General features: G+C 50.1%; 1 protein-coding gene across 3 annotated transcripts in view; it reads right to left on the bottom strand.

Moving 5' to 3' along the window:
- Positions 1 to 6,889: 6,889 nt before the first annotated feature.
- The window catches only part of LOC144155502 (uncharacterized), a 65,582-nt gene continuing 58,740 nt past the window's right edge, over positions 6,890 to 13,731 (bottom strand). For all 3 annotated transcript variants that reach the window (XM_077686989.1, XM_077686991.1, XM_077686990.1), the window contains 2 exons: positions 11,506 to 11,637; positions 6,890 to 7,463 (listed from right to left, as the gene is read on the bottom strand). In XM_077686989.1, coding sequence (XP_077543115.1) covers positions 7,335 to 7,463; positions 11,506 to 11,637 — 261 coding nt within the window. In that variant the 3' untranslated portion in view covers positions 6,890 to 7,334. The remainder of the gene's footprint in view (positions 7,464 to 11,505; positions 11,638 to 13,731) is intronic.

Genomic DNA, 13,731 nt, shown 5'->3' with positions numbered 1-13,731 from the left:
CTTTCACTAGAAAAAAAAAAAATGTTTTACCACCATCCCCACAACTCAGCCCACGAAAGAAGCAAATATCGTCTATCGGCTCGGAGCAGGTGGGCACGAGAGATAGCGATCGATGGCCGTTCAGGAATGCCGTTCTCGGTGCCTTCGCAGCTCTCACGGTGCACATTGAAGAATCCTTGGGGCGATATGGAAAGTCGGCATACATGGCGGATATCCTCAAGTAACGAGCACTGCGAAGTAGACTTACAGCAATAGATGCAGGGAAGAAGGATCGAAGCGCTGCCGAACCACGGGCACGGCGAGGCCAGCGAGAGAGAGAGAGAGAGAGAAAACTTTATTTAGTGGCCCGATAGTGTTCAGAGGGTCAGCGGTTGAGCCCAGCTTGGACCCGACGGTGGCCCCCTGTGGCCGGGCCGTTCATGGAGGTGGTTGCTGTGGCGGATCTCGCTGAAGCACTGGAGGTCCCGCACGGATCGCTAGAGCCACAAGCGCCTTCTGGATGTCCTTATTGGGGCTGAGCAGCGCGGCCTCCCAGTCTGATTCGTTGTGAATAAAATTGTCGGTCTGCATAGTGGGGCACTGCCATAACATGTGTTGCATGTTGGCCCAGACACCGCAGGATGGACAGAACGGGCTGTATAAGCTAGGGTGTATTCTGCTGTACAGTGCTGGGGAAGGAAGGGTGTTCGTCTGGATTTGACGTAGTGTGGTCGCTTCGTATCGAGTGAGTGAGGCGTGCGGGTGTGGGTAAATGCGTCTAGCGTCCTTGTAGTAAGCTAGGACATCTTGAAAGCTAAGGAGGGGTGCTGAGAGCAGAGTAGTGGCCGGATGATCTGACGCCTGGTTGGTGAGCTCGCAGGCCAGCTCATGAGCCACCTCATTCCCCTCCAGGCCCGAGTGGGCGGGGGTCCAAAGGAGACGTATGGGAGGTAAGTGCGGGGTCTCGGGGATGGTGCGTAGTATGCGAGCAGCTGGGGGACTGCACTTGCCGTTCGTAATGTTTCGCAGGGCGGTCTGACAGTCAGTTACGATGATTCCAGGAGAGCCACTGCGAGCGATTTGTACAACCGCAAGGGCGATGGCTGCCTCTTCTGCATCTGTGATGTCGCCATGGGGCAAGGTGCATGCGACTTCCTGGTTATTGGGAAAGTTAGATGTGGCAGCGCAAAGGGCGGGGCGTCCTTTATATGGGGAGGCGTCCGTATACCACACATGTGAATGGGTCTTGAGGAGGCGGGTGAGGTACCTCGTTCGTGCCCGGCGCCGACCATCCTGCGAGCCCGCTTGCATGTTCTTGGGAAGAGGGGGCGCTTCTATCACCGCTTGTAAAAAGGCAGGCACGGGTTGCGCAGAAGGGTGTTCAAATGGGACCGTGCGGCCTAGCCGTTGTAGGATTTTTCTGCCCGTAGGCGTGAGTGCGAGGCGGTGCATGTGAGAAGTGCGCTGAGCCTCGATGAGCTCATCAGCTGTATTATGGATGCCAAGCTCCAGAAGGCGGTGGGTAGGGGCCGTTCCGGGAATTCCTAGCACCTGCTTGTAGGTACGGCGTAGAATTATATTGAGCTTTTCTGTTTCAAGTCGAGTCAGCAGGAGATAGGGGGTGGCATAAGTTATCTTGGAGAGTATGAAGGCTTGCACGAGGCGAAATAGAGTGTGTTCGGAAATTCCCTGCCGCCGATTAGCTACCCGAGTGAGCATGCGCCCGACCTGGGTGGCATGAACATCGAGGCGGCGGATGGTTTCTGAGTTGAGACCGTTTGCTTGAATGTGCATCCCCAATATCCGAATAACGGGAACCTGAGGTATGTGCGTTCCCCTGCTAGAGTATAACTGAATGCTCTGGTGGGGTGGAGGGGTGTGACGGCCTGGGTAGATAACTAACAATTCAGATTTTTGTGGAGAGCACTGTAGCCCCTTGCTGTTGGCGTAGCATTCCACTGTCCCGATGCCGGCTTGAAGGGCGTCCTGGATGTCGCCGTCTCTGCCCCCGGCTATCCATAGAGTAATATCGTCCGCGTATAAGCTGTGTTGGAGATTAGGTATCTGGGCTAGGGCTGGCGGGAGATCCCGCATCGCCACGTTAAATAGGAAGGGCGAGAGCACTGATCCTTGGGGAGTCCCCACATCGCCCAGCAGGATGGAATCGGTTTTGAGGTCCCCGATTGCAAGGCGTGCCGTACGGTGAGATAGAAAATCCTGTACGTAGTAGTAGGCTCTTGGGCCGACGTTCATGTCCGTGAGGCCGCGTAGGATGGCGTCATGGGCTACATTATCAAAGGCACTCTTGAGATCCAAACTAAGGACGGCCCGCGTGTCCCGTGGCGAGGTTCCGGTGCCCAGTATGATGTCATGGTGTAGCTGTATCAATACGTCCTGCGTGGAGCGTCCCTGGCGGAAGCCGTACATGGTTTCGGGGAGTAATTGGTGTGTTTCCACATATGCAGTAAGACGGTGGAGAACCATGTGCTCGAACAACTTCCCTAAGCATGATGTTAGCGAGATGGGACGAAGGTTCTCGATTTTCAGGGGCTTTCCTGGTTTTGGGATGAATACGGTGATCGCACTTTTCCAGTCATCCGGGACCACCCCGTCTGTCCAGCATTTGTTGAAGTAGGCTGTGAGTGCCGTGACAGAGGCGTCGTCCAAGTTCCGAAGTGTCTTATTGGTGATCCCGTCGGAACCAGGTGCCGAATGCGTACGTAGTTGGGCCATGGCTCTGCGGGTGTCAGACTCTGTGTACGGTGCATCAAGCGTCGGATTGGCTGTGCCGTGATATGTGCGTGCAACCGACGGGGGCGCTTGAGTAATGTAGCGGGCTCGGAGCGCTGAAAGGAGTTGCTGGGGCTCGTCTGGATATTGGTGCAGGAGTTTGAGAAGTTCCTGTCGTTGGGATGTTCTGCTCTTGGTGTCGTCAATGAGATGACGGAGTATACGCCAAGTGCGTGAGGCACTCATATTAGTTCCCAGATGTTGGCAGAATGAGTACCATTGCTGTGCCGTTACGTGAGCGGCGTGTTTCTCTATCTCGCATTGAAGTTGTACAATTCTACGGCGGAGCGCCCTGCTACCCGGTCGGGCACGGTACCGTCGCTGGAGGCTAGATTTGGCTTCCCACAACCGTAGCAGACGGGAGTCCGCCTGTTGGATCTGAGCTTCCTGTGGTATTGTGCGGGTGTGGTGTTGAACGTCCTGCCGTAGCTGGGCCACCCATTCCGAGATATTCTCTATGGGCTGAGCGAGTTCGGTGCCCTGCAGTCGCGCCTTGCGGAACTCCGGCCAGTCAACGAGTTGCTGAGTAACGCCAGCACGACGTCTGCATAGCGGCGTCTCTAAGTGAATGCTCAGGATGTAGTGATCACTACCCAGGTCGACCCTAGTGTTGGTCCAAGTAACGGAACGGTGATGATTTCGAATAAAGGTGAGGTCGGGGGTGGTGTCCTGTGTGGTACTCGTACCCCGCCTTGTGGGTTGCATCGGATCGGTCAAGAGCGTAAGACGCTCTTGTTGTGCATCAAGCCATAAGCGGGTGCCCTTCGCTGTGTTCCGTCCGTAGCCCCATGCTGTGTGTGGGGCATTGAAGTCGCCCAGGACAAGGAGCGGGGAATGATGGCCTGCCAGATCGGCCGCACGTCGAAAAAGTTTAGAAAAACGATGAGCCTGCCGGGGGCTGCTGTACGTATTAAGTATAAAGACGCTGCTCTTGCGCTGGCCCGTGGTGAAAACCAGTTCCACCAGCACGTGATCGGCCCCCTCGACTCCCATGGCATGTTGTATAACTGGGATATTGCGACGGACCAGCGTGGTGACCAGGTGGTGGGGACGGCTGGCAGGGACAGTATCTAACGGGGCAAAGGCACGGTAGCCTGCGAGTTTGGAGGTGCCATATGTCTCTTGTAATGCAATAACATCTGGTACAGCGTCGTTCCCCACTGCATTTAGGTGCTGTTGAAGGACGTCGCGCTTCTTTCGGTAGCTTCTGCAGTTCCATTGCCAGATAATTATGCTGCTATAGGGTCGTCGGTTATCTTGTCCCATGTTAATCCCCGAGAGTATTCTTAGGTAATGCAATATGCTCTAGGAATGTGCTTGTGTTGGGCTCAGGGGTGGGACGCGTGTACGGCTTGTGCTTAATTGGGCCGCCGCCACCGGAGACCGGCTGGCTCTGCGTGTTTTCTAGAACCGAGATTCGGGCTTTCATGGCTGAGAATTCTTTTGCGATAGTATTGGTGAGATCCGTGATCATGCCCTTGAGCTCCTCCAGGCGGTCGTTCATTGCACGTTCGGTTTTCTGTTCGAATTGCTGTAGTTTAGAGTCCACGACTTGCTCAGTTGTATACTGAGCATCCTTGGGTTTAGCATCAAGTCCCTTACGACGTTTGGAAGACTGTATAGAGGCGATTTCGGGCTCCGAGTCGGCGGGTGTGGGTATGTCGCTGGGGAGCTCACTGCGTGCAATTTCAGATGGGGTGTGCCGGGCTGACTCGGAAGGAAGTGTAGTAGTGGTGTCCATGTTCTCCTGGGACGAGAGCTGTCCTGCCGCCTGTCGGGCGAGTTGTGTACGTAACTGAGTGTTCTCTTCCACTAGGAGTTCAATCATTTGCCTGAGCTTAACTAATTCTTGCTGTACCGGGTCTACCTTATGTACGTGCTGTGTGGACTGGGAGGCCAATTCTGCCCAGCTCACCTTGGGGGGCGCAGCGAAGCTTGTAGCGCCTGATGCTGGAGACCGGATCTGGCGTCGGCCGGAGCAGCTCCGCTGGCGAGTGGGAGACGAGGTGGGATGGCGAGCGGTAGACAAGCTCTGGCGCTGTTCTGGAGGAGGGCTGTGCTGGCGTCCACTAGGTTTAGGCGTCGGAGAGCGTCCGAGCGTGACGAGGCCCCCCTTGTTTGTAGATCTTCGCTTAGAGCGGGAGCGGTGCTGAACCCCTTGGGGTGCGGCGGGGCCTGCGAGACGCGGGACGGAGGTCGAACGGTCCCGTGGGGTGCCTGAGGTATCCCGGTCCTTGCTGTGAAATGATCGTCCGGGAGTGTGCCTTCGGTGTCGTTCTTGATCCCAGCGGCATCGTTGCAATAGGTAGGGGGTGCGATACCGCTGTTTGCACGTTTTGTCGCCCGTCTTGTGGTCTAGGCCACAGATGGCGCAACGTGGGGTGCAAGGATGGACAGGAGTTGGATCGCGAAGACCACATACCGGGCATACTTCGAGAGTATAATTGTCTGGTTTGGGGCAGACGTCGATACGGTGTCCGTATGCTGCGCATCGCTCACAAACTTCGTGCTTTTTCTTATGCAGATAGCATTTGTATTCAGTCCCACGGTAATAGACGTAGTAGGGGACGGTGCCACCCTCGAAAGCGATAATCACTGAGCGGGACGTGCCGAGGCGTCGGGCTTGCAGGATGGTAGGGTTGCGGCTGTTGACGAGACTGCGGGTGATGGCGTCGGCGTCATCAGTATCCGGAATATTGTGTATGACGCCCTTCGCCGTACCTTCGGGTGGGGCCGTGTAGGCGCTCACTGCATGAGTTCGGTCCCCGAGACGAAGCGAGTCGATGCGCCCATAGAGTGTTGCTCTGGTCAAGCTAGGTGTGCTGACGACGATGACGTTGCGGAGGTTGTTAATGCGTAAGGTGTCGGCTAGCGCTTCTTCCAGATTCACGCCGGCTGCGTTGCGGATGCTGTCGTGGAGCACGGCGTGGCTGCATCTTTGTAAGTCGAGATTATTCTTCGGGCGGAGAATGATTTTCACGTCGGTCGGTGGAAGTTCCGGAGCTCGACGCTCTTGGCGACGGCCGCGAGACTTGGAGCGAGGGCGGCCATCTTGCCTGCCTCTTCTGGCATCGACGTGGTAGCCGGCGCCATGTTGTCCTTTGTTCGGCGACGTTAGGGTTAGCTGGGCCAGCTCACGGCGGCCTCGTCGGCGGTAGCTTTCGATCCAACCCGCAGTATTATTATAATCTTCTGGTGAGATAGACTCACCCTCGATCTCGACAGTCGGCATGTCGGCGGCTGCTTCAGACGATGGAGCTCTGCGAGCGGTGTCACGTAGCCGTGGCGGCGAGCACGGCCGCCTCGCCGGCGGTCACACTGCTGAGTACGCTCAACTTATGCTGCTCACCGTAATAAAAATCACCTCGCCGGGTAGCGGATGACTTGCGGAAGACGATCGAGTGGTCCGCGGCTCAATCGAGGTAGATAAATGCCACTGGGAGTTAATTAGACGCGGAGCCGTTGTGAGATGCGACTGCTCGTCATGGCCCCCTACCGGCGGCCGAGGCCAGCGAGCCGTTCGATGATGACGGCCCATATTCACTGGCGCAAGCACACTCAGGGGTATCGGTCAAGAAAAATTAGTTTCAATTGTTTAGTGAATTCAGGAAGAATCTAGTTTTGATAGTGAGGTGAAAAAAAGAACTTGGACACCCGAACAAAAAAGCAAAAAAAAAAAAGCAAAAAGCAAGCTGTATTCGCGGCATCTCCCTCCCCCTCCCATTGTGTACGTCCCGCCCTATCGATATTGGCGAGCTTTATGGCAGAAATCCCACCTGCCTCGGCATGATGTGGGAAGAGCTGAGTAGTGGCACTGCCGCAAGAAGGTATGCTTGACCCGATTGCACCTCCCCTCCGTTTCCCTTATTGCGATGCGAAAAACAAGTAAGCTTAGGAATAACATGAAAAATACAGGCTATCTCAAGTTAAAGCATCTGAGACGCAATCTCTTGGGAATTTTCTTCCGATTACAACAATACTCTAGTCATGTGTACTTCAAGCTCCTTAGAACCAGATGGCTACCGAGCGGTATGCCAATAACAGGATGGGGAGCGCATAAAACCAAAGCCGTTGATACGTGTTACCTTTGAAACGTATTTCAGGAAACTTTTAATGTGCCTTTCACCCATTGTTTTGTATTTTTATTCAAATGCATATGCCGCGGAAATGGGGGACGGCATTTATATGAGACAATCTTCCCTTGTCGTGTTTTGCGGGCTTTCAGTTTTTATCGCAGTATGCACCAACTTGCCTAACAATTTCTTTTACTGTGCTTCATTACTTGGCAAGGCCAGAGATTGTTTGCTTGTAAACGTCTTTTTCATGTACTGGCTTTTTTTTTCTAACAATGGCGAAGAACAGGAGGTGTAAGGCATAAAACCATTTTGGGAGCTGACCGACGCATCAGAGCAGCCCGCCTGTGCATTCTGGCACTTGTTTTTAAGGGTGGGCCTTTCGTACAGCTCAGAGCAGAGAAAGCAGCTTACACCTCAGCTATATGTTTATCCTCTCTCGCTCTCTTAAATAAACGTGTCGGCGGCAGCGACAACACCAGAGATTGCCTCCTACAGGAAGGAGCCCATGACAGGGTTTGTGAGGACGTCGCAGATGACCAGCAGGTACACGACCAGCGCAGTACCGCCGAAGAAAAAGAGCAGCGTGGACGGCCATATAGCCACGCCGAACATCTTGGCCTGCAAAATAAAAGAAAAGGCGGTGCTATAGTTATTTGAAGGGGAAGAGATGGAGCCCTTCAGGCCAGAATGAATGCTGCCAAGAGTCAACGATAAAAAAAAAATGAAATATGAAAGGTGACTTTATATGAAATAGAAAGTGTCAGATGGTGGTAGGCGCCTACGTCTTGAAGGAACACTAAAATATAAAAGCAAGTTTGCCTACATCGGTTAATTATAGCGCTCAGAATGAAACAAATGCGTATGTGTGCCAGTGTTCTATTGTAAATTTGAATGTATTTCCTGTAACTTGTCTCATGTACGTTGTAGGATGTAGTATTGTGAAGTGTATTTTATGATGTATGTGATGTAGCATGTAAGTTCTAGAATGTAGTATAATGATGTATTCTTTTTGTATCGGCTATGCATTTCTTTTACGCTTGACATGGCGGTTGTTATGTCAGTTTTTTACCCCACCCCTGTAACGGCCCAATCGGCCAGCAGTACCTGGAAATAAAATGTATGTCTCTCGGCCGCACCAGTTGTTTCCCAACTCAGAAAAGGCTGAAGACGAGTATCGCCCTCCCACCATACATTCCTGCGCGCTATAAATTCCGGCGTCCACAAAAATAAAAGGTGAAAGCTGATTACCGTAGCTTGTTCGCCAAAAGTATTTTTTCAGCAGGTAGATAAGCACATGTAAATTAAAATATAGGCACACCAGGCAACTCTCGTTGAATAAACCTTTAAAAAAATTGGTCGCCATACCGCTCTGCGAAAGTGGATTTCCACCAAAGCTGCTGTAAACAACTACAAATGGTGAAGGAGGAGGGTATGAAATGTTTCTCGTCATCTCGGCAGGGCTTATCGCTTGCGCTCGTCTAGTGTCACTAGATAACGGCACAGATTATCGGCACTCTTTCCTCCTACTGTTCCGTCCCGCCGCCATGATCATTTTTCAGTTCGCATTACGTAACATTTGTTTACACTGCGACGGATCATTATTGCCGCCAATTTGTGGTTCATGCGTTTTAGTCGGTTAGCTCTGGTAGGCTTAGCTTGTCCTCCCTGCTCTGCGGCTGCGCGAGACTGACGTCGTTGATTGATTGATTAATTTTGGGCTCCGGATTAATTTTGACCACCTGGGGATCTTTAACGTGCGCCTAAATCTCGTACACACGGGCGTTTTCGCCTTTCGCCTCCATCAGAAAAGCGGCCGCCGCGGCCGGGAATCGAACCCGCGACCTCATACTCTGCAGCGCAACGCCTTAGTCACTGAGCCACCGCGGCGGGTTGACTAACGTCGTTCCGAATGCGAATCAAACGTAACGCGTGTAACCGCATTTAATCAGCAGAAGTGTGTCCAAAGATGCCGTTTTGCTGTATATTCGGTAGTGTTGTTAACAAACGACCTGTTCGACGTTACCAGCCAGGCCGTAGGTGCGGCAGTCTCGCAACACTGATGAAATCCAAAATGGCCGCCATTGCTGACTTGCGTGCCTCAGCGGCGGTACTCTAATACCTTATCTACTGACATTGCGCTTGGCTGCTCTGGCGGCAAATGCTAGGTTTTGCCCAGCCTGACGCATGTGCTCGGCGTCTAGGGCAAGATCTGCTCTGTTTAGTGACGCTATAGTTCTGCCTCGCCTTCAAAGATAATCTGCAAACACAATCTTTACCAGGAACACATGGTGGGGTGGTCGCATTGTTCCCAGGCGCCTTATCATGCATAATGAGGTTTCGATGCTTGTTTTGTGGTTTCCTTAAACGAATTATGAGCCCTTTTTTGTATGCCTGATTAGCCTAACGCAAGCTCTCGCCGTCTTAGGCCTTGCGCCTTGGCGTTTTTGCCCACGGAGATCGTTTATGCCCACGGCAATGTAACCGTTGGGAGTTAGATTATACAGCTCTGCTGTAAAAAAGGGGGGGAGAGGGCTTTAGCTTTCAAACCAACAGGCTTCCTCGCCCAAATTTCGCAGACGGCCACTATTGTTCTCGTTTCGATTTATATGGTGTAAGGTGGGGTCTAAACCATTTAAGAGAGTTAGTGTGAATGGGTGGCGGAATTCTTAATGCCAACGATATCCGTTACAGCAGTGAGCAAAAAAAAAGGAAAATTTACTGCCGTAACCTTATAACTAGTAGGGAAGAGGCGACCAAGCTTGTCGTCTGCTTCTATGCCCAGCGCGCTCCATTTCCGCAGTAGTTGATTGAATCAGTACACGAGTCTTGCTAAAGACTTGCGCTCTCCTTACGCGACCAAATCAAAGCAATGGGAAAACAGAGAGAAAAAGGCAGTCCTAATGTATGTTTCAATGCATTGTTTGTTTGCGAACAAGGGCAAATGTTGAAGCAAAACATCCTATAGCGTTCCTGTAGGAGACTTCGTGCTTGTGTCATTTCATGGGGCACTGGCTGAAATAATTTTGCGAAAACATTCCTCTTAATACTTACTACTATAATAAAGTCGTTAGCACGCATACTATCTATGTGTAGCTTTGCAACCGGTAGCAGCTCATCATAGTTTTATACCTCCCATCGCGAGTATTTCTCGGGTAGGCCATTACGATATGAAGTTAAGTTGAAAGAGACAGTTAACTGATTTTTGTGGAGCATGCGCTCTCTATTCTAAATGAAAGGGCATCACCTAAAACACGTTGAATCTAAACAGTTTTTCTGAGGGTCCTGGAGCGTTTGAAGGCGGAATTTTTTTATCTGTCAGTGAGCTTCGGGGCAACATAATTTCAACTGTACGTTAGATGAAAAGAGGTATTTAAAAATCTGTCCCCACCTAAAACAATAATAAAGTGCAGTCTTTCCCTTTTCCTTATGCGGCTATGCGGTTTTTGAAACACGCGTTGAAACCGAAACGCAGCTGTTCGTATACGAATGCTAGGTCAAGTCTAGACACGACGTGTCGTCACCTTTCAGATTCCAGAAAGTTCAGTGCCAAATTAAAATTATTTCCGCCAATTTACTCAGAAATTCTTTGTGGTTACACCACTACATAAAACGCTGACTTTCATGTGAGCTCGAGGACATGCGCTACACAAAAATCCGTCCGCTGTCCCTTTAACTACGTTAGTGTGTTGGCGATCTCAACGGACTTCTCGGGGCCCGCTTATACAATTCGCTCATCTCTTCGAATACACTGCAGGCGGTTTCAGTATTGGCAGCTGGCTGCCATAGCACCACGAAACCGCTTCGCATTGCTGTACTTCGCAGAACGACACTGCTTGCTTTCCGGGTCTCCCTACACGTATTAAATGCCGAGCGGCCGTGGAGTTACGGGTGAAAGCCTAATTAGAAGCGATATTTTGCTCGTGCGGCTTCTTCACTGAAAAGCGTAGCTCGCCTTCATTCCTTATACGTTCACATAAACAAAGCCTTCATGTGGAAGGACATACGGGGATCTTGGCAAATTGTAATCCCCGCACGCAACACGTACGAATACTAGGCGTCCACAGCAGCATAACGCAAGCCCCAGAGGACACAGGGGAGGAGAGTACGTCCTATACTGCTTCCGCGTCAAGTCTTAGTCTCTGCAAGAACAGCCTGCTTCCCCAGTCGCTCCCAAGTGGCACATTTCTAACACGTACTGAAATCTTGATACGCATGACCTATATTAATAACATTCACGTTTGGTAAGAAGAGATGAGCTATACTTTTGTCGAGCGAAAAACGAAAATGCCCATTTATTGAGATTTTGGCGCACGTATAAGATACCAAGATACTGAGGTGTTCGAAGTTAACCCGGAGCGCTCCGCAACGGCGGAACCTCATAGCCATGATGCAGCTTCGGTGCGTATATCCTCCAGAATTTAATTTTTGTTTATACTTTTGTCAAAGTCAAAGCTTTCGTTAATTTCACATGCTTGCCGAACCCCTTGCTGAAGCAAGATCCTTCTGGCTTTAGAAAGGCCGTCACACCATGTACCAGGTCGCAGGCCAGCATTTATTTCTGCGCGTGGGTTGGTGTGTTGTATGTACCGCTGCAATGGGGAAGGCTGGCTGTTCCGATGCTCCCTACGAATAGCGTACTTTAAGACAAGGTCGTACTTACCCTGAGTTTCATGTTTCCCACGAACAGAACAAAAGAATCGAGATCGAAATCTTGCACGTCCTGGTAGCCAAACACTCTCGATTCTATGCTGATTTTCGAGATCTTCAACCCCACAGCCGTCACGCGCGATGCCTGCGGGTGAAAAGTGCGGATTATGCTTGCTGAAAAAAACGTAAAAAAACACCAGCACCACTGGGAAGCAGACAAAACAAGTGATCGCCGCAAACTGGTTTAAAAGTTTCCGCGTAAAGACGCATGAAATCAGTGGCGCACCTGCGCAGGATAGAACAAAATAACTAAATTGAGTCCCATGACTTGCCAATGCCCGCTGCACCTTCAACACACCATCCTCTATGCCTTACTTTGTAGCGATGACCTAATATCTCACCTTGCTACTGTGGGCCACCTCCACCCTCTACCCCCCCCTCCCCCCCCCCTCGCCCAGGACCTGCCACGCCACAATAATCTTGCTGTGGTTCAACACGTTCCTGTTTATTCAGGTTTATCCCTCTTAAATCAGTTATCAATTCACTTCGGTCACTTAATTTCTCTTAATTCACATTGATTCTTCTTAATTCGCTGTGTATTTATCTCTAATTCACTTGAATTCATTTGTTTCCCTTTTATTATTGTTAATTCACTTTGATATAATATATTTCACTCAGTCAAGCGGTACAATTTACTCTGATTCTTTTTTATTCAAACGGCTTCCTTTAAATGTGCACTGTTCTCCTTCCTAAGTCCCTTGGATCCATCTAAATTTTATTTAAAATTGCGTTGATTCGGTATGAATCATTTTAATTGACCTTGACATAACTTATTCATTGAGCTATACACTTTAATTTACTTTAATTCAAATTATTTCCCTTTCATACCGCTTGATTCACATTGATTTCTTGCCGTTTTCTTTGTCTCCATTCGTAATTTACTTTGATGCATCTCAATTCACTTTGCCTTTGTTAATTCACTTTTATACAACTTAATTCATTTATTTATTCATCTTGCGTTCCTCACAATTCCCATTGATTCCTCTTAATTTGCTTTGCCTTCCTTCCTTATTTGTTTAATTTCATCTTAATACACTGTAAATTCTTTAAATTAGCTTTCATCTTTATTCCCCTTAATCTATTTGGTTCACTCCGTGATCAATTTAATTTATTTTTGTTCCTTTTAATTCACATCTATTACTGTTTATTTGGTGTGCGTCTCTAATTGACTTCTTCCCCGTAATTTCACTTTGACTATTTTAACTTTACCTTGTCATCCTTCTCAATTCGCCCATCCACTCATGCCTAGTCATGCTTTTGGTCGCAGTAACAGCCCTTAACTACCTGGAGGCGTCCAGAGGTTTGTTGGTACGACAAAAGTTGACTTCCTCCTTTCGCTCTAGGACTTTGAACGTCGACTGACCGACAGGGCATGAAAGGCTTTCGTGATGTCTGAAAGTTCTCCTAATCATATTCAATAATGTTGTCATATAAGAAGTGCATCATATTATCCATGTTGTGCTTCAGCAGCTCTCTTCCTTGTATGCGAGAAAATTCACAACATTATCGTGAACAACCCTTCCCTAACGCTATGTATTCATTGAACTCAAAGCATGGTCATTTGAACATTAAAGGCTGCTCTAGGAAAGCGCATCCTCGGCGCTGTCGACCAGCTACCAACACCCGCGGATAAATTCGCAGCGCGCAACGCGCGATTACACATAGCAATTTGACTGAAAGATGACGCGGCAGTTTTCTTCTTTTCCCGAGCAAAGACGCAGCAGCTGCGCGAGCTGAGCAACGCCCGTCCTACGTGCGCCTCGCGGCCGGTGCCGCCAAGAGCGCTCCTGGTGGCGCAAACATCCCCTGTAGCATCGGCGTCCAAAAACGCGAAAAATGCTGCTCGTGTCAGGGCTGTCACACACGCGCAGATTCAAGCTATCTCGAACAAGGTGCCACCGATAGGCGTCGCCCGTGCTGCCCAAGGCACGTCGCTCGAGTGTTATAGACATGTGTGTTGCCGCCTGTACAATGGTTACTCGCAGTATTAGTTCAATTGAAAAAAAAAATGTGCGCTTGATATTTGCAATAGCAAATAAAAAAAGCGTTGAAAGTAATATTTTGACCCAAAAATAGAAAACGAAAACTCTCGCTTGGATGGGCGTCCTGGCAGTGTTCTTAGCTCAACAGTAACAAAAGGTTCCAGTAAATGGCGCGAGCAGTGCAACGCGGCGAAATT

The sequence above is a fragment of the Haemaphysalis longicornis genome, unplaced genomic scaffold (genome assembly GCF_048455015.1).
Source record: "Haemaphysalis longicornis isolate Haplotype H1 unplaced genomic scaffold, Haemaphysalis longicornis Haplotype H1 scaffold_1, whole genome shotgun sequence".
NCBI classification, from domain to species: Eukaryota; Metazoa; Arthropoda; class Arachnida; order Ixodida; family Ixodidae; genus Haemaphysalis; species Haemaphysalis longicornis.
Note: the sequence above shows the minus strand (reverse complement) of the source record. Positions and strands in the feature narration are given on the sequence as shown.